Source organism: Pongo abelii, chromosome 11 (assembly GCF_028885655.2).
Source record: "Pongo abelii isolate AG06213 chromosome 11, NHGRI_mPonAbe1-v2.0_pri, whole genome shotgun sequence".
In the NCBI taxonomy this organism is placed as follows: domain Eukaryota; kingdom Metazoa; phylum Chordata; class Mammalia; order Primates; family Hominidae; genus Pongo; species Pongo abelii.
Genome location: NC_071996.2, coordinates 20,304,282 through 20,316,851, shown reverse-complemented (window position 1 = coordinate 20,316,851; position 12,570 = coordinate 20,304,282). Strand labels below are relative to the sequence as shown.

The 12,570-nt window shown below is 53.2% G+C and overlaps 1 protein-coding gene across 1 annotated transcript in view; it reads left to right on the top strand.

The window, feature by feature from the left end:
• Positions 1 to 12,570, top strand: part of MYO7B (myosin VIIB) — a 72,308-nt gene that overhangs the window by 13,778 nt on the left and 45,960 nt on the right. The window contains exons 9-15 of the mRNA XM_063712646.1: positions 986 to 1,139; positions 3,581 to 3,657; positions 4,727 to 4,846; positions 5,140 to 5,282; positions 6,960 to 7,170; positions 7,616 to 7,751; positions 11,203 to 11,366. Of these exons, the coding sequence (XP_063568716.1) occupies positions 986 to 1,139; positions 3,581 to 3,657; positions 4,727 to 4,846; positions 5,140 to 5,282; positions 6,960 to 7,170; positions 7,616 to 7,751; positions 11,203 to 11,366 (1,005 nt within the window). The remainder of the gene's footprint in view (positions 1 to 985; positions 1,140 to 3,580; positions 3,658 to 4,726; positions 4,847 to 5,139; positions 5,283 to 6,959; positions 7,171 to 7,615; positions 7,752 to 11,202; positions 11,367 to 12,570) is intronic.

Here is a 12,570-nt window from a genome sequence, read left to right as displayed (position 1 = left end):
ACAGCCATCGCTCATTAGCTGAGGTGCCCTGGCCCTCAGGAAAACTGCATCTTCTGGTTTATTGACCACGGAGTGGACCCAGAGCGTTCTGCCTCTGGGATCTCTCCCATGCAACCCTCTCTCTTGGGTCCACTGCTCCAAGGCCTTCACCAGCCCCTGCCTGGACTTCATGGGTCCCCCGTCACCAGTCTTGACCTCTAATCTGTCATCCACCCTGCAGCCAAAGCGCTCTTCCTGTAGGAAGGTTTGCACTGTAGTGTCATGCTTTGGATGGCACTGCTGCAGTGACCCCTGCGGTGTAGGGTAGAAGTCCAAACTCCTCGGCGTGGTTTCCAAGTCCCTCCAGGATCTGCTCCTCTGCCGACCTCTCCCTTCTCAACACCCACCCCAGCCTCCGCATAGCCCCATCCCTGCCTCCCCACCTCATGGCCTTGCTCCCATCATCCTCTGCCTAAACTGCCCTCTGTCCTCAGAGGCGGTGGGGCCAGCTCTGCACCTCCTCCAAGAAGCCTTTCTCCACCTCTCGATAGGGCTGGCCCCGGCCCCTGTGGTCTGGGCACCTGTAACAGGCAAATGCCCTGGCATGGTCACTGGCTCCCTGCCTGCCCCCCTGGATGCACAGCACAGGGCCTGGCCCATGGTGAGCCTCGGAAAGCATTTCTTCAAGGAACAAACCCACAGTGTCCCCCAGAGGGACAAGGCAGGCTCGAGGAGGGATGAACGACAAATAGAGGATCAGAGAAGAAGTGTGACTTGGCCAAGATCACGCAGTGGCTAAATGCTGGTGCTGGCTGCGAGGTCCGATCATGCTGTGGCTACTGTGTCATGATTCTGCCTCTGAAAAGAATTGCATGTAGTTTCTGAGCGTGGACCCTACACGGTCCACCCAGTGCCTATGAAGTGCAGTGTCTCAGCCTTGCTGGCCCCAGGAGGGAGGCGGTGGGGCAGGGGATGGCCCCATTCACTGAGGCGCCCTGTCCCGCAGGGGAACTGCACTTCCTGTGAGGGGCTCAACGACGCCAAGGACTACGCCCACATCCGCTCGGCCATGAAGATCCTCCAGTTCTCTGACTCCGAGAGCTGGGACCTCACCAAGCTGCTGGCTGCCATTCTCCACCTGGGGAACGTGGGGTTCATGGGTAATGCCGGTTCTGCCCCAACCGCACCCTTGGGGAGGGAGAGGGAAGGGGACAGGAGCAGGAAGGCATCTCTAGGGGTTCTCACGGGAAGGATCCTGTGGTCCAACCCAGGCCTGGAAAAATATATCTAAAAAATTCAGCTGTGATTTTGGAGGCCTCGTGATGCGAAGGGGAAAACGTCAAAGCCTAAGGCTCTCCACAGGTGGAGACTATGGCCAATCATCCTCCACTTTTAGCTGGGACCCCAAAGGGCTTCCCCCTTAAGGTTCAGGTAAGCCAGAGTAAACAAATCCACGTGTGAACTTGCAAACCAGGTTGTGAGCATGGGGCGGTCTGGGGATTAAGGTGTCCTGACCTGTGAACACCCCCAAGCACCTAACGGAAGTTACTGACAGTCCTCACTGGAAGAAAGCACCAGCAAGTTAGATTACAAATGATTCCTGCGGGTAGTTTTTCAAACACAACATCCAGCATGAAGCTAGGAATAAATAGGAACAAGGAAATGAGCTACCATGAACAAGAACCGGCAGAAATCATAAACAGTAGAAATCGATCCACAAAGATTTCAAAGTTGGAATTATTAGACACAGACTAGAGAAGTTCCGCTTACTTTGCTCAAGAAAAGAAGCAGCCAAGCTTGAAAATTTAGACAGCGAATGGGAAACTTTAAAGACATTACAGATTTATAAACGAACCACATAGAAATTCCGTTCTAAAATTTAAAAAAAATACAACAACCAAAAGGAAGAACCCAATGGATGGTTTAAGGGATTCTGTGCCTGTCTAGGAGAGGGAATGTGTGAGCTGGAGGGAAAATCAGGAGAAACTGAGTACAGCATGGAGAGAGGAACAGCGGGAAATGTCAGAGAGAAGGTGGAGACTGGGAGAACACCGTGGCAGAGGGAGCACACCTTTCATCGGAGTCCTAAAGGAAAGGAGAGAGAAAGGGGCAGAGGCAATATGTGAAGAGATTAGGGCTGGCTCTAGAACTAAGGAGAGACCATTCACAAAGCAATGGGAAGGGATAGACTTTTCATAAACTGTTCTAGAGCAATGGGGTGTCCGTATAGAAAACAAGAGCTGGGGCCACCATCTCATGCCGTGTGAGAATATTGCTTCCAGGCGAGCTGCAGCTGGGATGATCTGTTGTCTACCAGCCAGACTGCACACTTCGGCCAGGGAAAGGTGGGTGCTAACCAGAGGTGGGCACCGGGGCCTGGGACAGCATCAGAAACATGATGCCGAGGAAGTGAAGCAGGCACAAGAGAACGCAGACAGATCCACTAACATAACATGTGTTTGTCTGTTTGTTTTTGAGAAAGGATCTTGCTTTGTTGTCCAGGCTGGAGTGCAGTGGTGGGATCTCTACTCACTGCGAACTCCACCTCCCGTATTCAAGCGATTTTCCCACCTCAGCCTCCTGAGTAGCTGGGATTACAGGGGCCTGCCACCACAGCCCGGCTAATTTTTGTATTTTTAGTAAAGATGGGGTTTCACTATATTGGTCAGGCTGATCTCGAACTCCCAACCTCAGGTGATCCTTCTGCCTTGGCCTCCCAAAGTGCTGGGATTACAGACACAAGCCACTGCGCCTGGCCCACTAATATAACATTTAAAAGCAGGCATATTAAATGCTGTTTAGGGACTCTATGTAGGGAATAAAAAGCTAGGAAGTTAGAAGTTGGGAGGGTGCTTACCTCTGGAGGAGAGGGACATAGTCTCAGCCCACAAGGACCTCGGAGGGCTGTGGGTGCTGGCAGAGCCTAGATTTGGCTTTAGCGGTGGTTACGTGGTGCTGACTTTATTCTTTACAACACAGCTTTGTGTTTTATGCACTTCTTTATCTGTATATTTTATCTCCAATTTTTTTCAGTTTAAAAAAGAAAAAAAGCTAAAACAAAGACACCCAAAGGTCCCGTCCCCCACCAGCCTGGCATGTCCTAAGCTGGACGTTGGTTGAAGAGGAGGAACCGGAAGCTGGGAGGCCAGTCAGGAGACGGTTGCAATAGCGCCGGGCCTGGCTTACAGCTGGAGCTCCATTAGTGCTTTGCTTCCTATGACTGAATAAATAACGAAACGTCCAGGTTTCTATACCCAGCAGCGTGGATTGAGGGGCCTGATGGCTCATCTCTCCAGCGCCAGTGTCTGCTGTGTTTCCGAAGTCAGACTTCTCCCTCCAAATAAGCCCACCTTTCTTTAAACTTCCCTTTGACCCAGGGCCCTGGTCTCCCCAAGAGGAAGTGGTCTGCCACGTTCACCAACAGCTAAGGTGTGAATGACCCATGGTCATGGGGCCATTGGCTCCCTCAAAGGGAGGACCCTGGGAGAGGCTGTGGCTCACGCTGGGGCAGCTGTCCTCCTGAGTGGATCTGGGGCTGCCATGGGCCCAGGCCTGTCGGACTGGCTGCTTTCCCACTCAGGATTCCTGCTTCTCTATCTAGCTTCAGTCTTCGAGAACCTGGATGCCTCAGACGTGATGGAGACGCCCGCCTTTCCCACCGTGATGAAGTTACTGGAGGTAGGGCTGCTGTGTCCACAGCTTCCATTTTGGTGGGGGGCCTCAGAGGCCTGGGCTGACAGACCCCTGACACCTGATTCTCATAACCCTACCCAGGCCCCCGCCTCTCTCCCAGGCCCTAGGCTCAAACCCCTCCCCTCTGTATACTGCAGGTGCCTGAGGGTGGGTACAGAGTGGGGCAGTGCCAAACAGAGCAGCGGAATGGCCAGTTTGGCTTTAATGAATGTTCCCTCCCTTTCCCCGCATTTCCTCCTGCTTGTCAGTGGCCATGTCTCAGCATCCTCGCCCTCCACCCTGTCCTGTCCCTAGGCTCCCCACTCGGGCCCCAACCCACCCATCAGACCAGCCTTGCCCTGTGCCCTCACACCCCAGAGCCTCTCCGGGGCTTGCGCTATTCTGGGAGAGTGGAATGTGCCAGTGAGTCCGGGGGCCCATCCCATTAGCCTTCCCAGTTGTTCCCCAGTCCAAATGCAGCCTTGGCTTAAAGGAAGGGCAGCAGGCCCTGAGTGAGGGGCTACCTCTGCAATGGGGACATGGCAGCACCCCACGTCACCCCCATTGACAGTTCTGATGGAAAATTAATAGAATCAGGAGCAAGAAATAAATACATAAAGCAAGCAATCATATTAGGTACCTTTTGCTATTAACATTCTTCTTTTGGTTCGAGGGCACTCAGAAACTCTGGGTTTTGTCAGCTCCAGTGGAGGGCTGGCCCAGCACACTCCCTTGCTCCTTTAGACTCTTAGCCTTCAGGCAGGACTGATTTCAGCTAGGATACGCCTGAGGTCTGGCCTCAGATCCCTCCCTCACCCTGGTTTTCCAAGGCCAGCCTGGGGGAGCCAGCCCCTTTCTCAGCCCCCAGGAGACCCACTAAGGGCTTGACCCACCGAGCTGGAGAATCCTTCCCTAACAGCTCCCAGAGCCCTGGCCCTGGCCTCGGGCAGCGCCCACCCTCAGGTGGGCATAGGTGCTTGGTCACGAGAGGGAACAAGACTTGGCAGAAGCAGGTCAGAGTGCTGGGCCAGGCCCTGCTCCACAGGTGCGACGCAGCCCCCACCTGCCTCCCCAGGTGCAGCACCAGGAGCTCCGGGACTGTCTGATCAAGCACACCATCCTCATCCGAGGGGAATTTGTCACTAGGCCCCTGAACATTGCCCAGGCTGCTGACCGGAGGGACGCCTTTGTCAAGGTACAGAGCTGAGAGAGCAGGGCTTACGTGGCCATCTGTTGACCATGGCTCTGCTCCTTGCTGTGCCAGTGGAGGGCAGGATGGAGCAGAGGGCCCTGGGCAGGTCCCCACTCTGCCAGTCACCTGCCTGGTGACCATGGACTCCTCGGCCTCTTGGGCCCTGGCTTCTTGCCTTTGAAGGAGGGATAACATCCACAGTAGGTCCAAGACATTCGGCCTCTGCAGGTGAACTTGGAGGTAACCTCCTCCTGAGCCTCCAAGCCCAGGATTCTCCCACCCGCGTGTCTCTCCAGGGCATCTATGGGCACCTCTTCCTGTGGATTGTCAAGAAGATCAATGCCGCCATCTTCACACCACCAGCCCAGGACCCCAAAAATGTGCGGAGGGCCATCGGCCTCCTGGACATATTTGGCTTTGAAAATTTCGAGAGCAATAGGTATGAAGATCTCAGATCCCAGCCCCACTGCTTCCAGAAAATGGAAGATAAGCAGCTCCTCTCGAAGGGGGCAAGTTGGAGGGGAGCCATCACCCTGCACCCAGGCCTGGCGAGTCCCAACAGGTCCTGTGCTCTGCATGGGGTGGCTGCTGTCTCCTGCCATCTAGAGAAGGCCGTACAACTAAAAGCTGTCCCTGAGAGCCAGGCTGAGGCCCCGGCATTTGTCACCCCTCTTGGGCCACCTGCTGTCCTCGTGAGCCAGAGTGGATTATCACACGAGGTCAGGGTTGAAACGGAAATCAATAACATGGATTCATCTGCATCTGGCTGGTTTATCATCTTAGGTAGTAGGGGAAGCTAGAAGCATTTGTGGACCATCCCTGACTTTTTAATTTGTGGGGTAAGGCACGGCAGGACTCCTCTGACCTGGCGTCCCAGTGTTCTGGCACCCCAGACTAGAAGCTGGAAAGCTGTAATCAGGAGGCAGGTCAGAAAATAGCTGCAAGCTATGACTGTAATGAAGGCCGGGGGTCAGATAGACAAAGGTGGTGAGGGCACCAGGCAACGGAGCCAGGCCAGGCCAGGCCAGGCCAGGTGATGCTCAGGGGCACTATCACCAGCAAGAGGAGTCCCATGAAGACTGAGACAAGCAGGCTGACAACACTAGCTTTGCGATTTAGCTTACCTGAGCCAGCTCATTGAAAGGGCTTGATGGGACAGAGACCGGGCCACTGGCTCCAGGAAGCAGAGGCCTCTGGGCCCTGTCTGAGGAGCCAGGGGGCTAGCCTGACCTTGCCCAAGGCCTGTCTGATCTGAGAGTGGTTTAGAAGGGCCCCCCTTGGACAGCCAGGATTGTCAAGACGCAAGCCATTCCACATGCAATCACGCTGGGATCTCAGCCCTCCCAGGGCCAGCCGGGCGTGCAGGGCAGGGGCCTGCTCACTGCAGTCAGGTGGGAGAGGCAGGGCTGGCAGAACTTAGCCCAGTGCACTCTCTAAGGCATAGAGAGCTCAAGTGTGATTCGGATCATTGGTGTCTGGCCCTGGGAGAGACAGGTATTGGAGATAGCATGGGCCAGACTTTGGCAACTGATGGGAACTGGAGAGGAGGGACAGAGACAGAAACTCCTCGGTTTCTGACTTGAGCCAGGGGTGGTAGGTGGAGGGGCCATTTCCCAAGGCAGGGAATGCAGGAGGAAGTGCAGGTTGGAGTGCTGGGAACAGGGACAGTAGGACGTATGCCTGGTTGATGCAGAGGGGCCCGGCACTCAATGCTGGGTCTCTGGAAGCTCGTCTCAATACCAAGGCTCATGGGTAGGGCTGCTAGTGTGCACTCAGACCACAAGAATTGTTTCAGTGTCAGGTGGGCAGGCCTGGCAGAGGACCCGGCAGGGGGCTGTGAGAAGCTGAAGGCGAGGACTTGATGATATGCTGAGCCTCCTCGTTTCTTTGTCTTTTTGCCGTGGGGTGGAGAAGGTGACGGTGATGGAGGCAGACAGAGGAGAGAGAGTGTGCAGGAATGAGTGTGCATCTGTGTGTACACGAGATGTACATCTGTGGGCATATCTGTATGCAGCTGTGTGCAGATGGCTGATGATCCTATGTATGGCTCCAGCCTGCTGCAGCGGGGACTCAGCTGGCCCCACTCCACCCCTGGGCAGTGACCTTGCCTCCACAGCTTCGAGCAACTCTGCATCAACTTCGCCAATGAGCACCTGCAGCAGTTCTTTGTGCAGCACGTGTTCACCATGGAGCAAGAGGAGTACCGCTCGGAGAACATCTCCTGGGACTATATCCACTACACCGACAATCGGCCCACCCTGGACCTGCTGGCCCTCAAGCCCATGAGCATCATCTCCCTCCTGGATGAAGAAAGCCGCTTCCCGCAGGTGTGTGTTCAGGCCTGCCGACCTTCTGGTGGAGGCCCTGCTATGGGTCTCCTCTTGGAGGCTGGGAAACTCCATTTGGTTGGGCCACTTGTTCTGAGAGTCACTAAAACCTCTGCCAGGAATAAGCAGAAGAGCCTCAGCCTAACCAGACAGACCCTCCTCTCCAAGGCTCACTTCTCTGACTGCTGGGGTCCTCAGACAGTAGCTCAGAGGGTGGAGCAGAAGAGCTGGTGGTGGAGGGTGGCAGACCCGGCCTCTGCTCCCAGCTCAGCCCTTACTCCCTGCAACAAGTCACTGACCCCTGGGCATTAGTTTCCTGTCTGTACAGAGGCCCTCAATCATTCTGAGCCCAGATCTCTTTGCCTCCATGAGGAAGTCCCTGAGCCTCACCTCCCCATGGCTGGACTCTGGGACCTCAGCCCACAGGGTGTCCGGGTTCTTCCAGGGGACAGATCTCACCATGCTGCAAAAACTGAACAGTGTCCACGCCAACAACAAGGCCTTCCTACAGCCCAAGAACATCCACGATGCTCGATTTGGCGTTGCCCATTTTGCCGGCGAGGTGTACTACCAAGCAGAAGGTGGGTGCAGCTCTCCTCTCATGCCCCTTCCAAATCTGGACCGGGTTCCAGGGAGACCATGGAAAGCAGGCTCAGAGGATGAGACTATTTTGCAGCTCTAGCAGTGGGGCAGAGGGATGAGTAGTATAGCTTCTACTGGAGAAAGAAAATGGAGTGAATCAGGCATGTTTTGTTTTGTTTCTGGTAATAACTCTATTGAGACATAATTCACATACCATGTTATTTACCTATTTTAAGTGTACGACTTGACTGTAATATATTCAGAGTATATTAATGATTGCCACAATTTTAGAACTTTTTCGCCACCCCTAAAAGAAACCCCTCATGAGCAATCACTCCCATTTCCCCCCAGCCCTGGGCAACACCAAATTTCTGTCTCTATGGATTTGCCTATTCTGACTTTTTGCATAAATGGAACCATATAATACGTGGTCTTTTGTGGCTGGTTTCTTTCACTTAGCGTCATGTTTTCAAGGTTCATCTATGTTGTAGCACGTGTCAGTGCTCCATGTCTTTTTATTGCAGAAAAACATTCCATTATCTGGAATGTTTATTTATCTTGTCATCAGTTGGCAGACATTTGGGTTTTTTCCACTTTTTACCTATTATGAATAACACAGCTATGAACACCCATGTACAAGTGTTTGTGTGGGCATATGTTTTCATTTCCCCTGGGTATCTACCTAGCAGCAGAATTGCTGTGTCATATGATAACTCTATGTAAAACTGTTTGAGGAACCACCAAACTGTTTTCCAAAGCGGCTGTATGATTTTACATTCCCACTAGCAGTGTATGAGGGCTCCAGTTCCTCCACATCCTCGCCTACACATGTGATTGTCTGTCTTTTTTTATTATAGCTACCCTAGTGGGTTTGAAGTCTCAATGTGATTTGCATCTGCATCCCCCAATGGCTAATGATGTTGATTGCCTTTTCATATGCTTCTTGGCCATTTGCACGTCTTCTTTGGAGGGATGACTGTTTAAATGCTCTGCCCGTGTTTTCATTGGGTTGTCTTTTTATTGTCGAGTTGTAAGACTTCTTTATATATTCTGGATACAAGTACCTAATAGGTGATTAAATTTTTTTCTCATTCTGTGGATTGTCTTTTCATCTGCTTGACGGTGTCCTTTGAGGCCCAAAAAGCTTTCATTTTGAAGAAGTCCAACTTATCTATTTTCCTTTCTTTGCTTGTGCCATATCTAAGAGTCCAGGGTCAAATACAAGGTCATGATGATTTATCCCCTATGTTTTCTTCTAAGATTTTTTTAGTGTTAGTTTTTACATTAGGTCTTTGACCCATTTTGAGTTAATTTTGGGATATGTTAAGAGAGGATCGGTAATGGTTTTGATTGAAGAAGTGAAGGCCTGGGGTGGTCACCCTATGGGTGTGCTAAGAAAAATGAGGAAGGTGGCCATGGGCTGCTGTGCTCAGGAAAGCGAGGCGGCCAGAGGGTCACTCTCTGGCCCTCATGTGGCGGAATGAGGAGGTGTTCTAGTCTATTTAACTGGGGACAGGAATCCAGGGATGATTCTTATGAGTAGAGGGTGATCATTTAGTCAGAACAGGCTAGGCTAGGCTTTGGGAGGCCAGGGGAGAAACGGAAAGGTGCCGTGGCTCCTTCATAGTTCCTGCCACATCCTGGCTTTGGGCCAGTTGGACCTGCAGGATCCTGGGATACAAAGAAGATACCAAGCCCATCCTCCATGGGGCAATTCAAGGCTGAGTTTTATTTTTTGAAATGATAGGAAACTTACATAATGCTAAGATTAAGGTCGATTCTTTCTAGACTTTCTGGTTGCAGAAATATTAATTAAAGCTAAGCCTTCTTTTTATTTTGGATACCCTGCTGTGCTGATGACCTCGGCTTCACTTACTCTCCCTGTTGGGAGACTGAACCCAGGAGTGTCTCAACCCTCCCCACCCTGAAAACATCCAGAGAGCTCCCTGTCCCTGGTGGGGAGCTCTGCCTGAGCCTCAGGGGTGCAAGGTGTCACCGAGTGTCTACCCCCCACCCAGCACCCAGTGCAGCCCCCCTGGTGCTGCTCCCCTCACAGACACCTGCAGGAAGAGGTGGGAAACAGGCTCCCTTCCCTCTCCCATCCTTGACTCTTCCTCCCCAGATCCACAGCAGGCTGTGCAGGTGTGCACAGAGCATACCACTAAAAGCTGGAGTGACTTAAGGGGAGGAAAGTGAAAGAGGAAAGTCAGGGTCGTGCCCTTGGGAGTTGGTCCTTAGAGACCAAGCAGTGCAGCCCCTGGCCTCATGGAGCCTGACTTTGAGGAGCAGCTCATCTTCAGTGCCTTCTCAGTGTGGTTCTGTCCCTACTGCAGGGCTAGGCCATTCTTACTCATGGCTTGAGGGGAGACGTGGGATCTTCTCACCCCCTGGAGCCATGCCTGTATTAGTCACTAGGGCAGCAGTAACAAACACCACAGACTGAGTGGCTTAAACAACAGAAATTATTGTCTCAGAGTTCTAGAGGTTGGAAGTCCAAGATCAAGGTGCTGGCAGGTTTGATTCCTTCTGAGGCCTCTCTCCTTTGTATGCAGATGGCCGTCTTCTCTCTGTGTCCTCATATGGCCTTCCTTCCCTCTGTGTGTGTCTGTGTCCTCATCTCCCCTTCTTTCTTTCTTTTTTTTTTTTTTGAGACAGTCTCACTGTGTCACCCAAGCTGGAGTGCAATAGTGTGATCTCAGCTCACTGCAACCTCTGCCTCCAGGGTTCAAGTGATTCTCCTGCCTCAGGCTCCTGAGTAGCTGGGATTACAGGCACATGCCACCATGCCTGGCTAACTTTTGTATTTTTAGTAGAGACAGGGTTTCACCATGTTGGTCAGGCTGGTCTCGAACTCCTGACCTTGTGATCCACCTGCCTCAGCCTACCGAAGTGCTGGGATTACAGGTATGAGCCACCATGCCCAGCCTCATCTCCCCTTCTTATAATGACACTAGTCACACTGGGTTAGGGCCCATCCTAATGACCTCATTTTACTTTAATCCCCTCCTTAAAGGCCCTATGTCCACACACAGTCATGTTCTGATGTATAGGGTGTTAGGACACCAACACATGAATTTTAGGGGACACAATTTAGCCCATGACACTGCCCCTCTCCTATTTCTGGAGGCTTCATCTATTTTTAGTCTGAAGGAGCCTCAGCCCTAGTAGGATCTGCCCAGAGGCAGGAGGATGTGGCAGCTTATATAAGGGGGTTTGGAGTGGGAATGGGAATTTGGGGGGTCCAGAATTTAGATAGGAGAAGTGACTTTGTGCTAGGTAGATGGTGGGGGCCATGCCTGGGTAGAGGGGTGGAGAGCATGGCCTTAATGGGGCCATTGTAGGAGGGGGCTCCTCCACGCATCCTGTATTCCCCCACACTGCCCTCTTCTTCCCCAGGGGTGGGCAGTGATGGCTAAGCTGGGATGCTGGGTGGGCCCTGTGTCCCCACAGGCTTCCTGGAGAAGAACCGAGATGTGCTGAGCACAGATATCCTCACCCTGGTTTACTCCTCCAAAAACAAGTTTCTGAGGGAGATATTCAACTTGGAGTTAGCAGAGACCAGGCTGGGCCATGGGACCATCCGCCAGGCAAAGGCAGGAAACCATCTCTTCAAGGTGGGCTCCCAGGCACCCTCCTGGGTCTCTCACCCCTGATGGCTACAGGGCCAGACAGACATGTACAGGAAAGACTGTTTTACTCACCTCTGGGTCCCCAGCATGCAGTAGGCACTTGGGAAACCTGCAATGGATGGATGGATGGATGGATGGATGGATGGATGGATGGATGGATGGATAAATGGATGGGTGAATGGGTGGGTGGGTGGATAGATGGGTGAGTGGGTGGATGGGTAGTGGGTGGGTGGATGAGTGAGTGGATGGATGGGTGGTGGGTGGGTGGATGGATGGGTGGTTGGATGGATGGGTGGGTGAGTGGATGGGTGGATGGGTGTGTGAGTGGATGGGTAAATGGGTGTGTGGATGGTTGGTTGGATGGATGGATGGATGAGTGGATGGATGGGTGGGTGGATGGGTAAATGGATGGGTGAATGGGTGGTTGGGTGGATAGATGGGTGAGTGGGTGGATGGGTAGTGGATGGGTGGATGGATGGGTGAGTGAGTGGATGGGTGGATGGGTGAGCAAGTGGATGGGTGAATGGGTGTGTGGATGGTTGGGTGGATGGGTGAGTGAGTGAATGGACAGATGGATGGGTGGGCGGGTGTGTGGATGGGTGGGTGGATGGATGGGTGGGTGGGTGGATGGGTGAATGGATGGGTGGATGGGTGAATGGATGGGTGGATGGGTGAGTGGGTAGATGGATAGATGGATGGGCAGGTGGCTGTGTGAGTGGGTGAGTGGATGGATGGGTGGTGAGTGGGTGGATGGGTGGTGGGTGGGTGGATGGGTGAATGGATGGGTGGATGGGTGAGTGGGTAGATGGATAGATGGATGGGCAGGTGGCTGTGTGAGTGGGTGAGTGGATGGATGGGTGAATGGGTGGGTGGATGGGTGAGGGGTGGATGGATAGATGGATGGGCGGGTGGCTGTGTGAGTGGGTGAGTGGATGGATGGGTGGTGAGTGGGTGGATGGGTGGTGGGTGGGTGGATGGATGAGTGGGTGGATGGGTGAATGGATGGGTGAATGGGTGGGTGGATGGGTGAGGGGTGGATGGATAGATGGATGGGCGGGTGGCTATGTGGGTGGGTGAGTGGATGGATGGAGGGGCAGGTGGGTGGATGAATGGATGGACGCATGGGTGGGTGGGTGGATGGGTGCTGGGCAGGTGGAAGGATGGGTGAGTGGGTGGATGGGTGGTGGCC